General features: G+C 41.7%; 3 protein-coding genes across 3 annotated transcripts in view; 1 reads left to right on the forward strand and 2 right to left on the reverse strand.

Annotated features, from left to right (window-relative positions):
• The window catches only part of LOC309677834 (uncharacterized protein), a gene marked incomplete at both ends in the record, with an annotated part of 54,492 nt that extends 37,037 nt beyond the window's left edge, over positions 1 to 17,455 (forward strand). The window contains 13 exons of the mRNA XM_082490730.1: positions 7,937 to 8,060; positions 9,503 to 9,713; positions 10,429 to 10,636; positions 10,866 to 11,009; positions 11,806 to 11,962; positions 12,882 to 12,961; positions 13,711 to 13,834; positions 14,382 to 14,462; positions 15,126 to 15,227; positions 16,293 to 16,420; positions 16,539 to 16,638; positions 17,102 to 17,221; positions 17,369 to 17,455. Coding sequence (XP_082346856.1) covers positions 7,937 to 8,060; positions 9,503 to 9,713; positions 10,429 to 10,636; positions 10,866 to 11,009; positions 11,806 to 11,962; positions 12,882 to 12,961; positions 13,711 to 13,834; positions 14,382 to 14,462; positions 15,126 to 15,227; positions 16,293 to 16,420; positions 16,539 to 16,638; positions 17,102 to 17,221; positions 17,369 to 17,455 — 1,666 coding nt within the window. The remainder of the gene's footprint in view (positions 1 to 7,936; positions 8,061 to 9,502; positions 9,714 to 10,428; positions 10,637 to 10,865; positions 11,010 to 11,805; positions 11,963 to 12,881; positions 12,962 to 13,710; positions 13,835 to 14,381; positions 14,463 to 15,125; positions 15,228 to 16,292; positions 16,421 to 16,538; positions 16,639 to 17,101; positions 17,222 to 17,368) is intronic.
• Positions 188 to 3,905, reverse strand: THUMPD1 (THUMP domain 1 NAT10 acetyltransferase adaptor; the record flags this gene model as incomplete). The annotated part of the gene is made up of 4 exons (XM_082490868.1): positions 188 to 1,923; positions 2,524 to 2,772; positions 3,122 to 3,302; positions 3,690 to 3,905. The coding sequence occupies 4 exons, from the start codon at positions 3,903 to 3,905 to the stop codon at positions 1,595 to 1,597; spliced, it is 975 nt and encodes a 324-aa protein (XP_082346994.1). The 3' UTR covers positions 188 to 1,594.
• Positions 17,456 to 17,782: 327 nt separating the features above from the next.
• On the reverse strand, positions 17,783 to 23,587 carry ERI2 (ERI1 exoribonuclease family member 2; the record flags this gene model as incomplete). Its single annotated transcript, XM_082490731.1, has 8 exons — positions 17,783 to 19,556; positions 19,886 to 19,974; positions 20,643 to 20,724; positions 21,847 to 21,947; positions 22,505 to 22,661; positions 22,812 to 22,939; positions 23,214 to 23,353; positions 23,565 to 23,587. 8 exons carry the CDS (start codon positions 23,585 to 23,587, stop codon positions 18,216 to 18,218), a joined length of 2,061 nt encoding a protein of 686 aa, XP_082346857.1. The 3' UTR covers positions 17,783 to 18,215.
• Between the last annotated feature and the right edge of the window lie 71 nt (positions 23,588 to 23,658).

A 23,658-nucleotide genomic window follows, 5' to 3' on the forward strand; every position in this document is an offset into this window, starting at 1 on the left:
ATAAGTAGGCTGTCTTGAATGGTGATCACTGACATCAGCCACCAATAAACATTCATTGTTGGCCTTTGTGTCTGGTCTCCAATGGTTCTTTCATACGTGTGACTTAGATATTACTGGTTTTAATCCACACAGAAAAAGCTTTAAAATTTAAAGAAAACACCAATGGAGTTAAGAAAGTGGAGTTTTAATAAATGGGTGGTAAGGGAGACAGGACTAGACAAAAAAGTTGTCTTAATTTTACACTTTCTATAACAATTTTGAGAGAAGAGGAAAATATAAATTAAACAGTGTTGAGAGAGACTCGAACACATCATTTTTATTAAACCAAGGCAAGTAACAAGTGGTGTTCTTCAAGATCAGTCTTTTCCCATTAGTAACCCACAGGCTTTTATGCTAGAAATGAAATATTAAAGCTAGACAGGTGCACAGGAAGCATACTCAAAACCCTACTGGAAAGCAGGTTATAGCTGCACTGGTTCTGGTTGTTTTTTAAAAATCATTGGGATATCAAAAGAGTTTCTGTAACAAACAGGCAACAGAAAGACTCACTAACATTACTTTCAATCTGAAACAAAATTAATACTGTAAAGCTAAAACTACCAAAAATTAAACTTAATCACCCTTATCCAGTATGGTATAATGGAGAGCTTCTTTCATAAGAAGTTTCCAAGCAGTATTTAAATTCAAATTTTGAGACCTCAGAAAAAAATAAAAACAAACAAACAAAAACTTTATAACCCCCCCAAGGATTAAGTCTTTGGAAAGAGCAGCAAAAGGCTATTTGCAGGAAATTACTCAAAAGGATTCTGTTCAGTGACTACAGTATTTCCTATAAACCAGTAACTGCTGTATACACAGCTAATGTAAACACACATGTAGTTTTTGCTAAAACCATCTGCAATGCCTGCGCTGTACTTCTGTTCTAGAACAGTCAAATCTATTACTCTAGCTCGTCTTATAGTATTCAAGTATTTTGATCATACCAGTTCTTTCCATTCACTTTCAGGACTTCTCATATCCTTGTAAAGCGACGTGTATATAAATTTACATAAAAACCTCCATCATACAGGAAATGATCAGTTTTAGCTCATTCCGTTGTTGACATAGAAAAAAGTATCCGAGTTCTGCAGTCACACAAGTTGTCAGATCACTTCCTTAAAAACCCTCTGCAAGCAACTGTCTTTTTCAGATCTCTCACTTCTGTCAATTCTTCCTGATAAGAGCTGATTCTGCATTGCCTTTTATTTCTGTAGCCATCAGATATAACAAAGGAGAGTCAATATCAGAATGGCCACATTTACATATGCGTGTCCACACTCCTGCTTTTTGGCTAGGTAAAGGCAATGCAGAACAAAGCTGTAGAAGAATGACAGCAAGCTTCACCAGAAAGGTGATGCACTACTGAGCACTCTTACATCTGCTGTAATGTCAGCTCCACCTGCAACGAGCATTAAAATTCTTACACATGTGGATTTTAAAACCAAGATTTCAAAAAAAAACCCACTCTCCTCTTTAAAACGCCCTTTCAGAACTCTAGGGCACCTTTTTTTTAATAGGTTTCAATTGTGTTTATCTTTTCTTTCTACCACATTTTCTACACTGTCAGTGCATCATTCCCTTTGGGTTCAGCTTCTATTTCACCTTGATTCTTGTTTCCTTGTTTTACTTCTTTTGAGCTGTTCTCCTCCTCCTTGGTCTCTGGTTTTACTACCTTTGAATTCTGTTCTTCTGTCAGACTTGACGGGTTTTGTTGTGTGTCGTCTTTGTTGCTCTTCACCACCTCCTGTAGATTGTATTTTCTGAACAGAACATAGTCTCTCACCACACTCAAGCAACAGACGTTTTTTATTATTTCCACCACAATTGTATATTGTGGATTATTAAGATCGACTTTGTTTTCTGGATTGAGGCTTCCCACAATTCCTGTAAAACAAGATGTAGTTTAAAAGATGCTGGAAAAACTGTTTCAGAGCGTAAGCATGCCCTATTGAAAGAATCAGTTAAGAGAGAGAAGGCAACATCCCTCTTAGTTGTAACCAATTACTCATTTTTTTAATTGCTTGAAATAGCAGAACAGGGCAGGATTCTTAGAATATACCAGCAGTAGGACTGAAGTAACTGAAAAACTATCCCACTACAATTACCAACAACCAAAATACTCGAGTAAGGTGGAGCTATTTTATGAGTCACATACTCAGTGGAAATAGTAACGTGTTATTTCAATATACCATCCACAGAGAAAGCCTAATAGCAGTCATTTCAAAGCACGTATAACTGACCCCCCAAATCCTATTCAACGCTGTATTCTTTTCTGCTTGTTGTCTCTTAAGACATCAACATCAACAAGGAATATTGATGTTAAGCTTTTTTAAGTCTTGGAGAAGCTTTTGTAATTCAACTACAGATTTTAAGCAACAAATACATATGCCGATTAAGACCACTTAATAATCTGACCTAGGTTATGCATGCAGCTGTGGGCTGCTTATATACTTGTTCTTAGTTTTGTGTGACATCCATACATACCTGCTAATTCCTTAATTACTTCTTCCCTACTCATATGACTGTTATTACGAGCTTTGTAAACTATTTGAAAAGTACCCTTATTAGGGGCTTTGAACCAAGGTTCAAAAAACGTTTCCGTGTATTTTTTCATATCCTCCATAAAAGCCTTGCAAGTTCCAGAAATGGGTAGCATGCGCAGAATGACTCTTGTTTTCTTCTTTTTAGTGGCATGTATATCCTTTAATATATGGTGCACCAGGTTCTCAGGTTCTACAAGAAAAACAACTAGGTATGAGAAACAAATGGAAGGCATTTTCTCCCTTCTTCCCCCCTCTAAATAGTAAGATGGGGAAATGCACACTTGGCTGCACTGCTGTCAGCCTCAAATCTTTTTCTGTTGAGTTCTTTTACTATACCAAAACTTGGATAGTCGAAGACTATTTGGTCAAAGCAGATTCCTCTACCTTCGGCGACTCCAGTAATGACAAAATTCAGTGGCGATGCCAAAGGGAAGGGGAAACCCTATATTAGTTTGGAAGTCACACTCTGTGGCCTGTTACTAACACCGTTCAGAGCAGTTTATTCCCACAGCATTATGCCGAGTCAGTTGATGTCCCACCTATGCCCTGGGTTCTGATGAAGACCACGTTGTTGGCACCACTCTCCACTGACTGGAACCGCCGCAGCTTCTGCTCCGTCGAGGCGCGGATCTGGCCAACCTCCTTCTTCAGGGCCGCCTCCACATCGTCCTCATCCTCCTCCCTCTCGCTTCCAGACAGCCGCTCCTCGTGATCTGCAAACTTCACACAAGGCACGTCTCTCGTTTGGCGAGTACCGAGCAACACTGCCCACGACTCAAAACCCAGCAGCAAGGCACCACCGCACCCAGGGGCCCGGAGGTGATGGGCAAGGGCCTTTTCTCCAGCCAGCCCGCGGGGCTGCGCTGGCGTTTGCTTAGAGACCGGCATTTTCGTGTCTGTGGTGAACACAAACAGGCTTGTTTTACATATAGAAAGGCAGAGGCGGCCTCACGGCGCTGCTCTCCCCGCCCCGCCGGTGTCAGCGCTGCCAGGCTGCTGGAGGCAGAAACCGAGCGCGGCGGCCGACACCGGGCAGGGCCGCACTCTGCGGCCTCAGGGCCGCCTCCCGCCCGGCACCGAGCGGCCGGCCGGGCCGCCTCCACGCACCTGCTCGGGCCCGTAGAGCAGGTCCCCGTACTCGCCGAGGAGGCTGTAGGCCTCCCCCACGCACTTGCGCTCGTTCATGTTGCAGGTGATGAGGATGCCGCGCATGCCGGCCTCCAGCTGCCGCCCGCCGCCGCGGGGCCGCTTGGCCCGCCCCGCCGCCGCCGCGAAGTGCCCCTTGGGCCGCCGCTTCCGCGCCGCCGCCTCCGCCGCAGCCATCGACATCCACCCGCCGCCGCCGCGCGCCTCGATGGCGTCAGCGCCGCGCCCGGCCCTAGCGCGCGCCCGCCCGCCCGCCGGCGGAGAGCGCCCCCCCGCGGCCCGGCGGTCGCCCCCGCGCAGCTCTGACGGCGTGCGCTGAGGGAGGCGGCGGGCGCAGCGCACCCGCACCTCCCGCCGGGCCCAGGTGGGATCCCCGGTGAGGCCCCCAGCCGGCTTCCAGGCTCCTATCGCGGCCGGTGTTGCTGCTGGCAGCACAGTGCCCTTGGAGGTAAAAAAAACCAAAAAGGCAAATAAGCCCCCACCCGTGAAAATTAGCATTCACCTCAGACTTGACACACGCCGGGGGGGGAGGTTCAGCATTTCACCAGTCACAGTACTCTGGACTTGGAGCACTCGGCTGTGGCCAAACTCGGTCACTCATAGCCCTTGGTGCTTTCACTTGTCCAAACTTCAGTTCCAGGATTAAAGTCTGGGTTTGTGTTAATGATTCCAGCACTGAGAGAAACGGTGGGCCAGGGAGAGGACAGGACAGGACACGACGCTGGCTGGAGTGCGGGAGAGCAAGCAGACGGCAGTCCTGCTCCGCAGTGGTGCATCCAACGCCGACCCATACCCCCAGCGGAAGGACAGCCCGGCCTCGGCTGCTTCCCCGGTGTCCTGTCCAGCTATTGGAGGTGTCATGGTGTAAAGGGACCAGCTGAAACAGAAACTCTTTATACAGGTAAATTTAGGCCTGAGATAGTAGAGAACATGTGTTGACAGAAAAAAACGTGGTCTGTAGCATAGTTTCTAAAGGAAGGTGTCTGTATGCATCCTTATCCTTAAGAGCCTTGTCTCCCTGCAGGAACTCTTGCACTTCTTGGACAATCAAGGGGGGACAAAATTAAGTTCCTCGACATTTTGTGAAAACAAGTAGAGGAGACGGCTAAGGAGGCCTCGCTATCCAGTATGATATGAATATCCATATGATAGTATGATATCCTACAGGACTATCATATTATTGACATCCAGAGAATCCAGTTGGGCTAAAGTAGGAAGAAAGGAAACTACATGAATTCATGGAGTATTCATCAGTTACAACTGCAAAGGAGGTGGTGTTTACATCTTATCTGAAACTCTATTACTGCCAAGCCTTTGAGGCTCATACGAGTCTACAGCAATTGTTAGACATCAGTGGAATTATTGACCACACAAATTAAAAGTCACTAAATCTTTGCAGGGCTGGGGTTGTGTGAAAGACTCAAAGTTCTGGTGAATTACGGTGATAGTCTCTGGAGCTGGGCATGTCAGGACATGTTTGAAACATGAGGAAGAATTTCTACAGGCAGCTGTGAGTAGTGCAGAGGAAAAACAGTTAACCACTCAGAACACAGCTAGGATACTTCTGGGCTGAAAAGTGCTGGGGGACTTGGAAATATCCATAAGTGCTCTGGAAATTAGTTATATGCCCTACAGAAACAATAGATTACAGATTAGGTCTGGAAGTTAAGGTTTTCTTCCTAAACTGGAAACCTTCTTGCCTACATATTCCTGGTACATTCACTGACTCTTATCACAAGCCATTGCTGTCATTTTCTCTTAATGTTCATGATGTGATCTTCTGGGTAGGGAATCCCTTTAAGGCTGTTCCTCTGCCTTTCCTCTGGGAGGATTGTGTCGCATGCATTTCAAAGAGCTGTTTAAAATGTCAGTACTGCAGACTGATTGTAGGTCTCTCTTTACGCTAAACAGAGGGCAGCTTTGTTGTTTGCGGGAATCTGTTTTTTATCAGTTTCTTTCTGGTGCAGTGAACATTTCAGGGAGCTTGTTGACATCTCCTTTGAGTGTGCTCTTTACAAACAGACGTAGGCAGAACCCCAGGAAGGAGTCCTGGCAAAAGTGCAGGAGCCATGTGCCAGGAAAGACCACAGCGTCACCCTCGCTGATCAGCACCCAGAGGACTGTTCAGCCCCAAAAACATAGATGAGTGTCATCAGTCTCTCTGCTGACCTGAGAGCCACGGTTTGAGGCTGGAGATACAGCAGGAGCGATTTAGGGCTCTGGCAGGCAAACTTATCAATCTTGATGCCTCAATTTAAGCTATGGCTGTCACTAGCTCCCTAGTGAGTGGCATCCTCACAGGGGAAGCTAAGGTAGAGGCATGTACCAATGCCACAGCCATGCCCACAGCAATGCTGGGCTGTGGCCTGGGTGGCAGAGGGGATGGCACACATTCCCTCCTGCCTCTCCCATAGGAGCAGAGCAGAGGAGGCAGCAGTGCTGGAGCACCACATAGCTATGTGCTCTCTGAACATGAGGCAGAGCCCTTACAGAACCTCACAAGTCACCAGGTATTAACAAAGCTGGTCCAGGCACCAGCTGCAGCATTCCAGGAATCGATGCTCACTGTTGTCATGGCTGAACTGCTGTGGTTACCTGAGGAGCCCCAAGCTACCCGCTGAGCAGTGTAGTCGCAAAGCCAATCACAAGGCTGTTGCTTCTGTGTGGCCCCAGCCAGAGCATAACAGATGTAATTTGTCTGTAAGCAAGGCCTGACAACTGCTCTTCCATGGGTTGGTGGGTGGGAATAGGGGAGGAGAAGGAAACAGAAGAGATTTGGGACTCACACTTTCTCCTTCCACTGAGCTCTGTAAAACCTATCAGCAATTCTAACTGTGCTGGACTTGGCTGACCCTTGTGTGAGTCCAAAGTGCGTGTAAGGAACACAGGAGTCAGCCACTGGACACAGTAACGGTGCAAGAGCGGGCACGCAGCCAGAGTCTGAGATCTGTGTAAGGAGTCAAAGCTGTGACATATCCCAGCACTAAGAGGGCTCCACTTCGGTGGAAGGCAGAGAGGCAGTAAGTTGGGACTGACAGCCTTTTGACAAGGTAACTGACCCTCCGCCTGCCCCCGCAAGCTGCTGGTCAGGATATTTTCTAGCACTGGATCAGTACTGATTTGCCTCTTGTCTGTCCACATTCCCTCTTCTCCCTGTCCCTCTGTCTTTCATTTGGCTGTGTTTCTCTGCTATGTTTGTCGTAAGCAGACTGAATGTTACAGATCCAAAAAACGTCTCTTTGCTGCACTGAATAACTAAAATCACATGATTTGACAGCTGGATAGTTATTAATTCCATAAGGAACTAGCAGTGTTTAAGTTATTTTGTAAATAAAAGACAGCTGACAGTGCATGAAAATAATGACTCCAGAGTTGTCAGACCTCCTGTAAGTTGACTCTTTTTGACAAGTAAGGCTTTTCATTTTGAATTCTTTATCAGGGAATCTTTTACCCTTTCTCATAAAGTGATGCCTTTTGCTGACCACACACCAAAATAACACTTAAAGCATCAATATTTAGTATCTTTTCAGGGCTTACGATACATTCATTTCATTCCTGGCAAACAATATATCCCCGGTGCTTGTAAACTAGAAAAACTGTAAATAACTTTGTACCAAGTGACGCTGTGGTCAGCCAGTAATTAATGCATGGTTGCTGGATTATCAGTGCAACATCTTGGTCTGTGCTGGTATTCTGTATTGTCAGTCCGTAGCAGACATTTCATTTACAGAAGTCAGAGTTGAAGTGCTTGGGTAATGTTCAGTGCCTCTCTGCTGTATAAGGCAACTGAAATATGATCTACAGGATTAGTGGGGCTTATGGGAAGGAAAGGAACATGAATTACAGGAAACTGCCACAGTGACAGAGCTGAGTGCTGCTGGTTGAATGCAGGATCAGGATCTCAGCTGCATGACGGTCACTGGAGAGCAGGGTCTGAACTGGAGCTGTCCTCAGTAGTTACTGGAATTAATAGTTGGGATTGTTGTTCCAATGTATTCCACTGTGTAGTAGTAAAAACTGTTCTGAAACCACATAGCTAATACCAGGTTTGTATCTGTACCACTGTAGTATTTCTAGGAGAGCTAATAATCAGTAAGGAATAACCTTGAAGAGATCATTATGGCTCTTGCTGCTGTGCATTTTTTACCGAAGATCCCAAGTGCTATGTCCCTGTGGGCTCCTCTGAGAAGATCTCTCCAACTTTGCAGCCGGTGCTACACAGTTCACGCCTCTTTGAGCTATGAAGCCATAAAACAACAGTACAGACCAGAGGTGCCAGAGTACTTCAACTTTGCAAGAGATGTGCTGGATAGATGGACTGAAGTGGAAAAGGTAAGAGTTACTTGGCTTCTCTGATGCCAAAGTATTTAATGCTGGTCATTAATGCTGAGTATCTGACAAATCCAGTGACTAAGACACTGGGGTTATGTTCTGATTATAATCTGGTGATCATCTCACGCAGGCTGAACATATAGATCCATCAAGCCACACACTTGATGTCCACGAGTCCAAATTGTTCTTTCCTTTAATCAGTAACTCCGGTGAGATTAAGTGTGAGTAAATAGGTGCCTCATAAGCGAGACTTTTAACTGAACCACTGTAAACCTTGCATCAATTCCCCTATCAGCCGTGATATGCCACCCTACTTGGATGTGCCAGGGAAATCACTTGACCTCTGTGTGTTCATTGCCTGCCTGTAAAATCAATCATAAATACAGTGTAATGTCAAACCTCACCCATCTATCCCAAATGTGAAATCTTTTGCATCCGGAGACTCGGAATCTACAAAACTGAACAACATTGAACACCAAACCGGACATGAGCTTTATGCAAGGAACAGGAATATAGAAAAAACCCGTGGAGTAGAGGTCTATCACTTTTCTTACTACGCAGGTCTCAACTCTATGGATGTAGGACTGGCTTTGCAGGCTCAGGCTGGTCATAATGAGGGGCTAAATGCAGTTATGTCCAGTCTGGCAGCAAGAACAGAGCAGAGGTATCACCTGTCTGACATAATTGTTCCTTTTGCAGGAAAAATGGGTTTTGGCAGGCTGTAAATGGAGCAAGGCATAGCCTCTGGAGAAGAGGTTTTGCCCTCTGAAGTGCACAGATAAAATCTGCTCCCCTGAAAATGAACCTTACTGTTATTGTATTTTCAGATAGATAATAAGGTGGCATGTTCTTGCTGCTCCAGTGAATTTTTTGCTCAGGAGGTGACTTACTGTACTGCTACTGCTAAATGCATTGGCCCCTTTTAAAATACATTGTATACATACATTTTAAAGCACCTCACACATCGGTTCGGTGTGACATTGATTAAAGGTCACACTGCGTGGGCCTATGCTTTTGAAACTTTGATTTAATTTTAGAAGTATCAGACAGGCCCATTCCAGATGAAGTTGAAAATGAGGTGTGACAGCTCAGGAAACTCTGGGACACAACCCAGAGGCACCTGCATTCATCAGCTGCTTTGCCGGTGTGACCTGAACCAGAATGATTCTTCATTCTCTGTGCCGATTACTGTAAACCTCTTCAGAGTGTAAGATGAAGAACTTGGGAAAGGAATATGAATTTAATTTCCTAAATTACATTTATAGGCTGTTCTTTCTAAGGGAGAGTTCTCTGTCTCTTTTGGAATTGGTGGCAAATTTCCGTTGCATCCCCAGGTTTCTCGAGCACTGAGCAAGTGATGAATGCTTTTCTTCCTCAGACTTAAGATAAAGGCAATGTGTTTCTAAAATGAAGCATTTTTACTGTACCCTGTTGTTCTATAGGAGGGAAAAAAGTCTAAAAACCCTGCATTATGGTGGGTAGATGGTGCCGGAGAAGAGGTGAGGTGGAGCTTTGAGGAGCTGGGAGTGCTGTCCAGGAAAGTGGCAAATGTACTCTCTGATGCCTGTGGTCTGCAACAGGGAGACAGAGTTATTCTGATTCTGCCCCGGATCCCAGAGTGGTGGCTGGTGAATGTGGCTTGCATGAGAACAGGTTAGTAAAGGCATAGAAATGGTACATAGGTACAGAAATTGTGACTTAAACCAATCCTTGCTATTTAATGCACTCAGAACTACTAACATGCTAATGAGGATGAACTAGTGTCATGCTGGTCAAAACCACTCTTTATGCCAAGTTTTTTCTTTGTGGTGCTTTTAGAACTTTTGCGCGTGCTCTAGCTGTTAAGGAACTCGTAGTCCAAGTGCCTCTGTCATTCTTCTCTTTCCAGCACTCCCCCCTTGCTAACTTGTAGTGAAATTAGCCCACACTTACTAAAGCGTTTCACACATTCCCCTGTGGGATCTGTTAAATACTCAGTTTCCCAGTATTTACAACCCAGAATGTCTTGGTGCCTCACAAACACTAGCAGTATACCTCGTGAGGCAATGGCTATGTTTACCAGTAAAGAAGTCAAGTCCAGATACGTGGCATGTTCCAGAGGCAGTGTTTTCAGAACAAGAAAAGTTATTCTGTTGATTTCTTTTACTGTCCCATGATCGGTTCAGTGTTTGCTAACTTGTGCTAATCCTCATGTAGCATTTAATCCATCAAAGAAATCAGCACATTTACAAATGTAAGGCCAAGTCCTCTTTCAGTACACCCTGCCTGTCCCACTCAAAAGAACAAAGTAAGCTGAAGTCTGCCTGTATGTACAAGTGTTGTTCTTAAACATTGAGACTGTTTTTCCATTCCCCTTCCTTCCCTTTAGGAACTGTCCTGATTCCTGGCACGCAGCAATTGACAGCAAAGGACATTCTTCATCGACTACAGAAATCCAAGGCAAAGTGTATCATCACTGATGATTCTGTGGCACCAGCTGTAGACTCAGTTGGGACTGAATGCCAGTCTCTGAAATTCAAGTTGCTTGTGTCAGAGGGCCACAGAGAAGGATGGCTGAACTTTAAAGATCTCCTGAAGTGAGTAAATAAAGCACCACAGCAGTAATGAAAGAAAAGCACAGTGGTTTGTTTTCAATAGGGAATGTTGGCACACACCGATATATTTTCACCCTTTTTGGACTGCACAGTTGAAAAATACCAATGTTTATGACACTTTTGATTGCTACAGTTATTTTGGTTAAATATTTTCAAAAACATGCAAGTTACACTTTCAAATCACTTTATTCATCATTTTGCTTATTTTAAGAAATGCTCCTTCTGATCACCACTGTGTCACCACAAAGTGTCAAGATCCAATGGCCATCTATTTTACCAGTGGAACTACAGGAGCTCCAAAAATGACTGAACATTCCCACAGCAGCTATGGTATTGGCCTCACAGTAAGTGGAAGGTACAGATATCACTTTAAATCAGACATATTTCTGTAGCTGGTCACATAGCAGAAGGAAGAAAACCACAAGGTTTTTACTGGAAGCTTTTGTTTCAATAGTTTAAACAACAACAGTTGTTTTACATCCCAGAAAGTGGTAGGTTTTTTTCATAAAACTAGGCAGTTTGAATCCAGCTGCCCTAGTGTATAGAGAATGTAGCAGTCATATATAGTCACTAACTTCTTTTTAACATTTTCTTTAACTTTTGATAAATAAACTCTGTACCATAAACAGGACAAAAAAAAAATGGGTCTGTTACGCTTCTGAATTCATGTGTGTCTGGACTAGACATAGCTCCTGCAGGAACAAAATGCTAATAGTTCAGAATCTTTAAATTTATAAAGCAATGTTGTTTATAAAATTGATATGGCAGTCCACTTCACTCTAACAGGCAAAGAATAACAAATCAGAAAATACCAAACCAGAATTAAACAAAAAAAATCCTCATACCTAAAAATGAGTTCAACAAAAGCCCAGCAATCTCATACATACTTATACAACATTATACTCTGAGGTGGTGTTAGCTTGTCCACCAGTATAATTTTTCCCTTAGAAAAACGCAACATCAGCCTATCCTGGTGACATCTTCACTATGCTGTGACTTACTCTTGCTCAGAAATTCCGCCTTTTCTAATTGCCATTTACCCAAGACAACCAGTGATGGATTTGCTTCACTGGCACATCTCTTGTTGATATTTTAATATTTATCTTCTTCCTGCCAAATAGAGACTGTGGACCATTTCCTTGTGTTACCAGGTACTGGCTGGACTTGACTTCCTCAGATATATTTTGGAATACGTCAGACACAGGCTGGGCAAAGTCAGCTTGGAGCAGCATTTTTTCACCATGGATTCAAGGGGCATGTGTATTTGCACATAAGATGCCACACTTTGACCCAAGCATTGTCTTTGAGGTAAGTGAGGAGAGCAACAAACAGCACTGTTCTCTCTGGCTGGTCTTGCCCAGGTTTTCCTTTCCCCTGGCGCTGCACATGGGCAGCGCGCAGCATAGTTATAACTTTCACCGGGTGGTAACCAACTGATTAGTTAAGTAGTGAGTGCTGCAAATATGTACCCCAAAAGAAGAGCATATTAGACATCCAAAGAGTTTCATCATACACTCTGCTTTGGATTTGACTGCACAAACCTGCAAATGTCCATTATTGGCCTAAAAGTGAAGTACACAAGAAATTGTTCTGGGATTTGTGGAGCACTTTGGTGGTGTTATTAAAATAAGTGACAATAACAGATGAATGAGAATTTCAGTTGCCTGCACCATGTAATTCAAAGTTAAGGAGCGAAGAGGCAGCAAGGTTGAATTTCTTTAAGAAACCAGTATTATATTCTCCTACATCCTCCACATACAACTCTTCATCATTTGAAAAAAGACTACCATGTTTCTTTTTAAATGGAATGACTTCATCATCATCATATCCATGTTAATGAGGTGGCTGGAAATTGCTAGTTGTACACCTACAGAGCATCTAAAAAAGTAGCCTTATGGTTTCACTTGTTTTCAACCTAAATTGCAGTTATGAAGAAATTCTGCAAGAGAAACTGTAAAGCTTTCAAAAGCAAAAAACTTTGGTGCGTGGAACTGATTGTAAAATATGTACATTCTGTTTTGAAGAGGAAACTAATTAAATATAACTGCTGTGTGTTGGTGTTGGCAAGTATATTGCTAACTGCTTTCAGGACACTTAAAAGTTTTGTTCGTGTGTTTCATAAGCTGGATGCAGAGATCATTGTATTATCTCTTACAATGAAGATGAGACCTCACAGGTTTCAGTATATTTGCAACATTTACTTTTTTTTTAATTCTAAATTCTCTAGAGTCTGTCAAGATTTCCCATAACCGTCTTCTGTTCTGCTCCAACTGCCTATCGAATGTTTGTGCAACATAAACTGTCCAGGTAAGCAGAAGCAGAGTATCCTTATTGATGCATTTGATCAAAACAGTAGACCAAATGCTCATGTCACCTTGATTTTATTCCAAATTTACAATGGCGTAACAGTAACACAGCTCATGTATTTCTCAACATTTTGAATCTTAAGTATTAGGAGCAAAGTCAGAATAAAGATTTAGGGATGGCTTAACCATCTCAGGTTTCATAAATCACAGTGAACTTGCTTAAGACTTTGAAAAGCCATTTAGCTGAGGATGTACTAGGATACCCATGATATCGTAATTAATGTATCTTCAGAAATGCTTTTATAATCACATTCCCTCTCCTTTTGTTTTTCTACTTGTCCCTCCAATACTATAAGCTACAAGAAATGTGTGCGTCAGCACAACTTGGTGAAATGTCTGAAAGACTGCTCGGCCTCATTTAACTCTTCTGTGAGTTTTTATTGTCATTAGGGTGAACTTTTTTATTCCTCTTCGGTTTAGACCCCAGTTCAGATTCTAGGGTTAGAACCAGTACATTGATCATTAGGCTTTCTAAAATAATACAGAAGTAAACCAGCAGTTTTTTCTTTTTTATTTGCATTTTTTCCAGATTTGTTTTTGCTTAACACTACACAGTTCAAATGGAATGAATAAGAATAAGTAAAAAAATTTGGTTTCTGTAGAAAGGACCCCACAATACAGGAATACAGTAGTGAATGGGACATAGCAGATAGATGACTGCCAATTATTTGTTTTCTCTTTCCCGCTAAGCTATACATTCAAAAGCTTGCGGCACTGTGTGAGTGCTGGGGAGCCAATCAACCCTGAGGTGATGGAAGAATGGAAAGCCCAGACTGGGCTAGATATTCATGAAGGCTATGGACAGACAGAAACAGTATGTTCTGCTTTACAAATGTGAAAATGTATGCTTTACAGATACAGCAATAAATTCAACTCAGGTTGCCAAGAAAAAGTGATTAAAATAATTTATATGCAGTTATGAATTTCAGGGGAAAAGTCAATTGCAATAAGCAACACTGGGAAAATGTAGTTTTTATAAGTCATAGAACAATCATAACAGCTTCACCCAAAATCCAAGGACTGTTTTTCATTTCTGTAGGCTTTGCATTGAGAACTAACACAAAAGGGGTATATTCCTCACTAGTGCATTCCAAATTCTGCTTTAGAATCTATCTTTAGAGCACTCACTAACATTATTTGGAGCTGTGGACACGATTCCAAGGGCATATTTTATTTCGAGAAGTTTAATCATTGGATATATCGTTATAATGAAGACAATTATTATTTCTCATAGAAATACAAAATATTGGCTGAGTATTTTAAACCTAAGCTAAAGACTGAATATACGAGCCACAGTTTAATTTAAAAAAAAACAAACCAACACAACAAACCAGACCCAAACCCAACAACACTTGTTACAGGTGCTGATCTGTGGAAATTTTAAAGGAATGAAAATCAAACCTGGCTCTATGGGAAGGCCGTCTCCAGGGTATGATGTCAAGGTACCGTACATCTGGTGACTCAGTCTCTCTCTCTTGCATAATTACCTCCATTAAAGAGGTTAGAAAGCTCTAACACAGAGTTCTACTGTGTACCATCATTCAGCATGAATGAAAGAGTGAAGAAATTCATGTTACTGCCCTAAACCGGGTGTGCAAAATAAGCAATTGGACCTGTTGCACCATCCTCACCAGCATAGATGGCAGCCCACTGTTCACGGACAGTTAGATATCAAACGTTGAGGCAATGATAGAAATGAAATTGCAGAGTTAAGGAAGAGTTGGAGTGAATGTTGTTTCCTGGTGATAACAAAACTGCTGAAGCAGATTCTAGCACCGGATCAATTTGCAATATGGGTTAAGATTTTGGGTATCTTTCAGTTCTTAAATTTTCTCACCCCGTTACTTATGATCCTGCCTGGGCTCTTACTAACTTCATTACGTGTTTGCATGGTACTTGGCGTTCCTCAGATAAAAGACATAGTGCAAAGTACAGTGGATTAGTAATAATCTTACACTTCACTTGTCAGAGTAAGATGCCCTAGTGCTCCAAATCATTTCCCAATTGAAAAAATTCTTTGATTATGTATTTTAAATGCACACCAAGATTCTATAATGCTTTTTAATTTGACTCTAAGATAATAAAACTGTTTTGTTTATTTTTAGATTATAGATGAAAACAGTAATATTCTGCCTCCTGGAAAAGAAGGAGATATTGCCATCAGAGTAAAACCTACGAGATCGCTTTTTCTTTTTACTTGTTATGCTGTAAGAATACTTCTGCAGTTAAAGTAGATAACCTGTTAAATCTCTGTCACTAGGAATCTGGTGCCCATTTCATTTACATATACTCTGCTTACTGGTCTAAAAACCTGTGGGGAGGAAAGAGGGATTTATATTTTTTTCCTGCTTGGTCTACTTATATAAACAATTAAGTGTTCGATGATTGTCCTGCCTAGCAAGTTAAAATCCACTTTGTTTTGATTGTTATTTCCTTAATATAAAGGAAAACATTTGACAGACCCCCCTAATCCCAAAATACTCTTTGGCCTAAGGACTAGAGCCCTCATCTGAGAAGCAGGACACTGTTCAGATCCCTTCCCTGCAGATTTGAGCTTGGTGCAATGTTTCACACACAACAAAATTTTTCTTTTTCCCACATTGGTTAGAATTTTCAGTCCAACAACCAGTACAAGTGATAATAGTGCTTTCAGTTCTGACACCAGGAAACCTCATTAAATTTTATGGATGGTATCAGCCTATAATCAGGTCTCCTGAGCAGTAGTGAGCATGCAGGAAGGGAACACCATGCATACTGCCTAGAAAAATTCTTGCAGAAATCAGTTGCTTTTGCTGTAGAAAGAAGGCTTATCAGTTGCTCTTATTAATTGTGCTGTGCTGAGCCAAAACTTTTCTGGAGGTGAAAAAAAATAATCTCAGGATAGGAGATGCTAGAAATACAAATGAAAAAAATCATTAAAGGATAATCACCTAAAAGCAAAGTCTCAGTTCCATAAGCCTACATATTTTTGCAACCTTCAGTGGTTCTTAAAGCTGTGGGGCATAATATAATAAGATTAAAATTTCAATTTATTGCAATTTATGAATTTTTATATCTAGTTTTGTAGCTTAGTAATCGTGAATTAATGAATGGTGAATTATTCTTAATCTTCCACTTGAATCTGATGTACGTGACCACAGCATGGACCAGTCTGAAAAGCTGAAATTTTTTAATATTTGCACAATAACGTATATGCTAAATATATTAGAATGCAATTTCATGTTTTTTTTTTCAGGTAGTTTACATGTAAAATGCAATTTAATCTTTCCTAGGATGATCCAGAGAAAACAGAGGCAACAATACGTGGGGACTTTTATGTCACTGGAGACAGGGGGATTATGGATGAGGAAGGATACTTCTGGTTTGTTGGAAGAGCTGATGATGTCATTAATTCTGCTGGGTAATTTAAGCCTGATTAACAATAAATCATTAAACTTGAATAACATAGATGATTCAGATGTGAAGTTATGTTTATGTGTTATCAAATACAACTAAAAGCCCTTTCCTCCATTTCAAAGATACCGTATTGGACCATTTGAAGTAGAAAGTGCCCTAGTAGAGCATCCTGCAGTGGTAGAAGCAGCGGTTGTCAGCAGTCCAGACCCCATCAGAGGAGAGGTAAACAAGTTAAGCAAGCTTATATATTTAAGTAGCTTTGTGTATATCAGAGCTAATAAAGCCCAACTTCCACGGGATTTGTCTATCCAGGGATTTGTTTTTCTATTTTTAAAATAAAACTAAATGAATTCAAGTCAGCATTTCAACTCTATCAGACACTGGAGAACCCACACAGGAAAAAACAGACCAAGGCAATTGCCGCAAATCCAATATAACAAAAGCACTCTTTGAAGCTTTCCCTGTCATTCCAATACTTAGGGTTTTTTCTTTATCAAATGTATATAAACGGCCTGCACAGTCCAGATTAATAGTGAGCACCCACAGACTTCAGCAAAGCTTTCTGTATCTGCCCTAGACATTACTCTGCAGTTTGTCAGCAAATGTTTGGTTAAAATTTCAAATCTTACTGTTGCATAATACTGTTTCACTGGCATTTAAACCATTGCTGCTGTAACTTCTTTAGGTAGTGAAAGCCTTTGTTGTTTTAACATCTGACTATGCTTCACATGATCCAGAAAAAATGATGAAAGAGCTACAAGACCACGTTAAGAAAGTTACTGCTCCATACAAGTATCCCAGGAAGGTGAGTGCTCAAATACTCAAATAATTTTCACTACCATAAGACAGTGGATGTTAAATGTTCTGCGGCTCACAAGGCTGTGCCACTGAAGTTAAGAAAAAGTAAACTGTATCTTATTTTTGCATTGCAATTTCCTCTCTTTCCCAATAGATGGAGTTTGTTCAACAGTTGCCAAAAACTATTAGTGGGAAGATCAGAAGAAATGAACTGCGCCAGAAGGAGTGGAGAAAAGATTAAAAGTACCTGGTGCTTTTTTATAGTATTTTTTTTCAAGAGTAAGATATTGCAGATTTACACAGTAACTTAGAGTAAAAGACATTGTACTATGTCCTTCTTAGGTTAGGTTTGAATAAATTCTTTGCTAATTCCCAGCATTTGGCTGTCCCAGGTTCCCCACGGCTAGCTAATATTACAAAAGTAGGCAGACCAATACAAATGAAATAGGAAACTCATGTAGTCAAGAGCGCAATAGGTGATGTGTGTTACATAAATAAACTAATGAACTGTCACCAGCATTTTATCTTTATTGTTATTTAATTTAAAAGATTAAAAAAAATAGTAAGAGTTTAAGAGAATACTATTGCTCCAAGAATAACTTTTGAGAAGGATGACAACTTCTAAATAAATTTTAAAAATTGAGTTATAATCATTACAAGTATATTTAGAAAAAAGTGTAAATAAATGTCTTTAAGGACTGGACTAGTAAAGAATTTAAAACACAAAGCAGAAATTAAGATTTGTTGCAACAGCTGCTCATACTTTAATTTTAGCACTTAATGATTTTATCTGTTCTCTCACACTTCATTAACGAGATACTTTATGATATATTGGTATTTTTGTATGCTTGAGCAATGTCCATTTCTACCTATGTTAACCAAGCAGTGTCATTTTTGTCCCACTCTCAGAACATATATCTGACATCATTTGACTGTCCTGATTATATTAAACATGATCATCTTACTGAGTTTAAGAGTCAGACAAAAAAAAATATCAATTTTCAAGTTCTCATAGAGGGTCTAAGACACAAATATTTTTTGTTGGAAGAATTTCCTAAATTATTAGCGTAAGTTCCAAGAGAGGTCAAAGCATCTGCATTCAGGGTGACACCATTAGATTTCTCTTTCAGAAGCGCAGATTCCCACTTGAAGTATCCACAACCTTTCTTATTATCTTCGTGCTTCCCAACAGGACAACAAAAAAACGCTTTGCCATGATTTGGACCAGCATTTGACACATACAGTTTTTTAGCTCTTCGACCGCAGTTACACAGAGGGGGAGTTGGTTTTCCATTTTTCACAGCTCTTACAAACTGATTCAAATTGGCTGTGGAGTTCAGAATGGCAGGAGACACATTGGGCAAATTTGAACTTCTTAAAGGTAAGGAATGATCAAAAGATGCAGTTTTCTCTTGATATATAGCAAAAGACTGTTTTTTTGCTGGTGGGAACATTCTTGGACTAGTTGGCTTTCTTTTATGAACCTCTGAAGGAGTAGAATAATTTGCAGTTAATGCTGATTGTACTGAAATAGCATTTATCTTTGCAGATGGTAACTTAAAAACTGAAAAATTTGAAGTCTGCCTTTGTACTGTTTCTACATTATAGATAGTAGTATCAGGACTTTTGTAAACGATAGATTTCAGAGGTTCCATAGGTACCACAGTTTTCTCCAAAGTTTGATTATCTGAATTCGCCACAGTTGATTTTGAAATTGTTTTCTCTTCAAACACTGTTAAAATATCCGTACTTGAGTCATCTTTTACTTGAATGGAGTCTGAATTTTGTTCGTATTGAGATTCTGGTATTAGGGCGACATCTTCCCAGTCAGTCAGCAGAGATAAGCAATCAGAACTAGTACTGATATCCTCACTGGAGATATTAACTGAGGAGATGGTAGTGGAGACGAGCACTAGTCCCGATCCCTGTACTGGAGGGCTATACCTGGCTGTACACAGAGGTTGCCCGTTGCTCAGTCCTTGCCGAATGCCTATTGATACAGTACTGTGAGATTGCTGTGCCTGCTTAAGAGGAACAGGAAATCTGTCAGTGGATGCTGTTAAAGAGCTTTGGGCTTGAGCATGTAACTCAGTCCTTGAGCTGCTGCTAGGTACAGCGTGGACATCTGCAGAGGAATCAATACAAGCGGTCTGTTGTTCTTCAGTTTGTACATTAGAATTTATCTTAATTCCAGCAATACTGTTGTGGTTTTTCTCAGCCAGAGAGTTTGTTTTGCAAGTTCCATCTCTAGATGTTTCAGGTCTGCTGTTACTTCCCAGTGGAGTCTTGTCAGTGAAGTTTATAGTCGATGTTCCGGAAATTAAATTATTCTTCAGATGTGCCTAGGGAGTCCGTAAACAAAAGGATATTTTGGAAAGTGAATACCCAGAAGTTTTAGGAATCAATGCACAAAATTAATAAGCATATCAGCCTAGGGATGTTCTGTTCAATTTGTAGTCAAGATGCTGGGTTTATTATTTGAATAGCTCACTTTTCATCTGTATTCCAGGCTACAAAGGACAGGTGGGATGGGGCTTTGAGCAACCTGGCCTAGCAGGTGTCCCTGCCCATGGCAGGGGGGTTGGAACTAGATGGTCTTAAAGGTCCCTTTCAACCCAAACCATTCTGTGATTAAAGCAAGTAGAAGGGAAGATATGAAGTAGTCACTAACCTTATCCAAAGACTTAGTAACCTTCAGCACACAGCCGTCGCAAATCAGCCTCCAAGCAAGACGGGCAGTATTCCGAGAATCATCCAACCCTTCAAAAGTATGGTTATATTAATGTCTTCTTTTTAAACTACTACTGGGGTTAGCTCTTATTAGAGGAAAAAATGTAATCTAGGTAAGCCTTACATCAATGACAGGGATTCACAGAACTCTGACATACAGTTACCTAGTTCGAAAAAGGGAAGCAGAAGTAAACAATTACAAAAAATTCCCGGTGCTGAAACACCCGAAGGACCAATCCATAGAGCTGAATATATATCTGCAATTTTTAAAATCCTTGCTCTGTTTTATTAATCATGTCCAAAAAAGAATCACATTGTGCTGGTATTCTCTTACACTAATATGCTGTCCAGAGCTATCAGGTAAAATCAAGTTTCCTTATCCTTCCTCCACCTCTTTTCTTTTGCACCTCAGCAATTGACCTTGTTGAACATGCACTCAATAGCACTAGGAGAGATTTCAGAAATAGCAAATGAGGTTAGAAATAACAAATTCTGGTCTTTGAAGCATCTAGCCTTTCTTGTTTTGATGCATTTGTTGGACAGAATATTGCATAATCTGAAAACAATACTTACTATTTAGAGTAATGACTAGCTATTACTAGCTGCTTTAGTTTAGCTAAATAAAGCTAAATAGTAGCTATTTAGTTTTATAAAAAGATATATATATATTAAAGTGAGGATCATCGTATCATACTTACCAGAATGTTCCCGTCCTGCAAAAGCTATCCCCAAATCCTGCAAAGCACCACTTAGCCCTTTAGGCTTCCTATTGTAGAAGGCCTATGGAAAAAAATGCAGGTGCTTAACATAAAGCATTTCAAAACCTCTCCATAGTGAAGTGAAAACCATTTCAGAAATATTGCCTTATGAATAATAAATCTCACAAGGCAATTGTGTAAGTCAGGTATCTTCATTTTACAGTCAGGATAAATAAGCATAAGACCGTAGGTGACTTACCCTGTAACAAATTAGAATGGAAAGAACCATGAATCCCTTCTCTCAAACTTAAACTAATCCATTCTGTCTTAGCTCTGGAGTCATTCATTTGCACTTTACAACTTGCATTGATGAAGGCCTTAACAGTGCAGCATCGAAGAATACAACTATAAATAATATCTTGAGATGTTTTCAAGTGTTGCGTATTGCAAAGGCATGGGCATTAATATATTTGGCATATGTATAAATTCTTTTTAAATGAGAAAAAGTGAGTATCGCTACTCACTCACAGTATCTCATTTGATCACAAGAAAGGGGGGAATAGTTCACACTGTTTAGAGACCTGATTCTGCTACCTAGGTATGGAGCCCCAAGCTCCAAGTGTTGGGACAGGGAGACTCTTGGATCATCCTCTGAAAGTTTCCTTGACTACAGAGGGGAAGGTACACTGAGGTGCTGTGAGCCCCCAGGTTAGAACTCTACTGCAGTGTAGACTGTGTAATAAAATATGCATTCATTTTTTCAATATTATTCATGCTATTCAGAATATACTTGCTGGTCCAAGTGCGGTTCACATGCTAGACCTCTAAGTACCTCTAAACAGATGATGATGACTCTTTTCTACGCAGCAATGTAAGGAAGCAATAAAAGCACACAAAACTAGGGAAGTTAGGAAGCAAGGAGAACAAAAGATGTCAGGAAAGGAAGAGCAGCTCAAAAAATTCTCCTAGGATTATTGTTTATCAACAATAACACCATGTTGTCTTCCTAGCATTAAGATTTCTATTAAAATTCACATGGTTCTAGGACATGCAATTTGTTATTGAGCAATAACAACATAAAAAGAAAACAAAGGGGTTACTCTAGTCACTGGAACATATGATATTGGCTTATAACCTCAGATAGAGTTAGCCTTTGAGAATATAATATGGGTATAAATGTTTCACAGTCTATCCATCTTCTCACCCTGTATGTTGCTTTGAGATCAATCCAGGAATTTAAAATGTCAGGTTTTCGCAGCTGTTTCCTTTTACACTCATACTGCAAGCACACACCCAGGTCCCAGTCTGCACAGGAAAAAACCCACAAATAATCCATCACTAAAGAATTGGCCTAAAATCTACATAAACATGACTTAAAATCTACATAAAGGGATATACCATCGACGTACTAGTAGTGTCCTGTACTGCTGGACAGGAAGCATAGGCTAACAAGCTTCGTTAGCACAGGCCAACAAAGCCTTTGTACATGAAAAGCACTAGGGTTGCTGCCATGGGACAGAAGGGCAAATGAATGCCTGTTGTTAGTAAAGAATGACTTCATGATGGGTAAAGATCTCAAACACCTCATTACATCATTTAGACACATTAAGGATGGTGACGCAGTTCACTATATATAAAGCAGACCAACGTAACGATGTCAGACCCTGGAGACAAAGATGTCGTGAACGCATCAGGATTCAATGGATTTCCTATTTTCAGTTTTCTCCCAATATTGCACATCTTTAACACCTAAAACCAGGATTTTGGCTCCCTAGAAGTAGACACAATCTCACTAGCACCACCAAATGTTCATTTTCTATGTGTACTATTCTGGGGAAAAAACAAATGGAAATTTTATTTACCTGTCCAAGTAACAAAGGTACATGTTTTTGCCTCTGAAGTTGAATGACTTGGAATATCTGAACTGAATATAATTTTCTTCTCCTTTTGTATTTTTTGAATCCATTTCAAAAACTGTGATAAACAAATGTTTAGAGGGACACCCTCATCAACCTGATTCTTTATGAAACAGAACAAGAAGTATGTATGTGTTAGTATGCACTGAAATTCATCTGAGATCTGTTTTTCTTTAGCCCTTTAAAGGCATGCTTAAAAAAATAGTAAATAGCAATTATAACAGTGTAAAATAATACTAAATAGCAATTATACCTGTGTTATGCCAGTTAGTTCTGTACAAAATTCAGAGAGAATAGGATGCTCCTGGGGCTGGACGTATGTGTGGAATTCAGATTCAATGTCTCCTGTTGAAGTGTTTAACAGGACCGCGGGAAATTCAACTGTGCCAAAAAAAAAAGGAGAAAAATGAACACCAAAAAAAAAAAAACCAAAACCCAACCCAAACCCCAAAACCCCAAAACGTTGTGTCTGGCCAGAAAGGTTAAAGCTGTTTCCATAAATTATTCCAGTTGCTTTAAACCGGGGTTGAAATGTCAGGAACTGGAAGGAACACCGTGCAACGAAGACACGGCGTTCCGAGCTGTCGCCAATGAACGCCAGGCCCGCGGCCGCCCCCCGGTGCCTTCGCCCCCGCCCCCGCCCCGCCGCACTCACCGATCTCGGGGGGCCGCCGCGCCGCCTCCCGCCAGCAGGTGGCCTCGAAGTCGAGGACGATCAGGTACCCGAAGCGCTGCCCCGCCGCCGCCCGCCCGCCGCTCCGCGCCCGCCCGCTGCTCCGCGCCAGGCCCAGCTGCCTGCGGATGGTAGCGGCGCCGCCTCAGCACCCTCCGCGCTGAGGGGGCCGCGCTGCCCCTGCCCCTCCGCGCCCGGGACGGGCGGACGCCCCCGCCCCGCTGCCGCTCCCCCCTCAGGGCCTCGCCCGCCCGGACACCCCCCACCCCCCAGTCCCTGTAGGGGCCTCAGCGGGAGGGATTCCCACCCAATGCCTGGCCCCGCGGCCCGCACCTGGCCAGGCGTTTGGTGGCCATCTCCGCCCTCAGCCGCGGGCGGGCGGGCAGCGACCACCCTCTCGGAGGAGCCTCGGCGCCGCGGCGGCCAT

This window comes from Vanellus vanellus, assembly GCF_965231255.1.
Source record: "Vanellus vanellus genome assembly, chromosome: 14".
NCBI lineage: Eukaryota > Metazoa > Chordata > Aves > Charadriiformes > Charadriidae > Vanellus > Vanellus vanellus.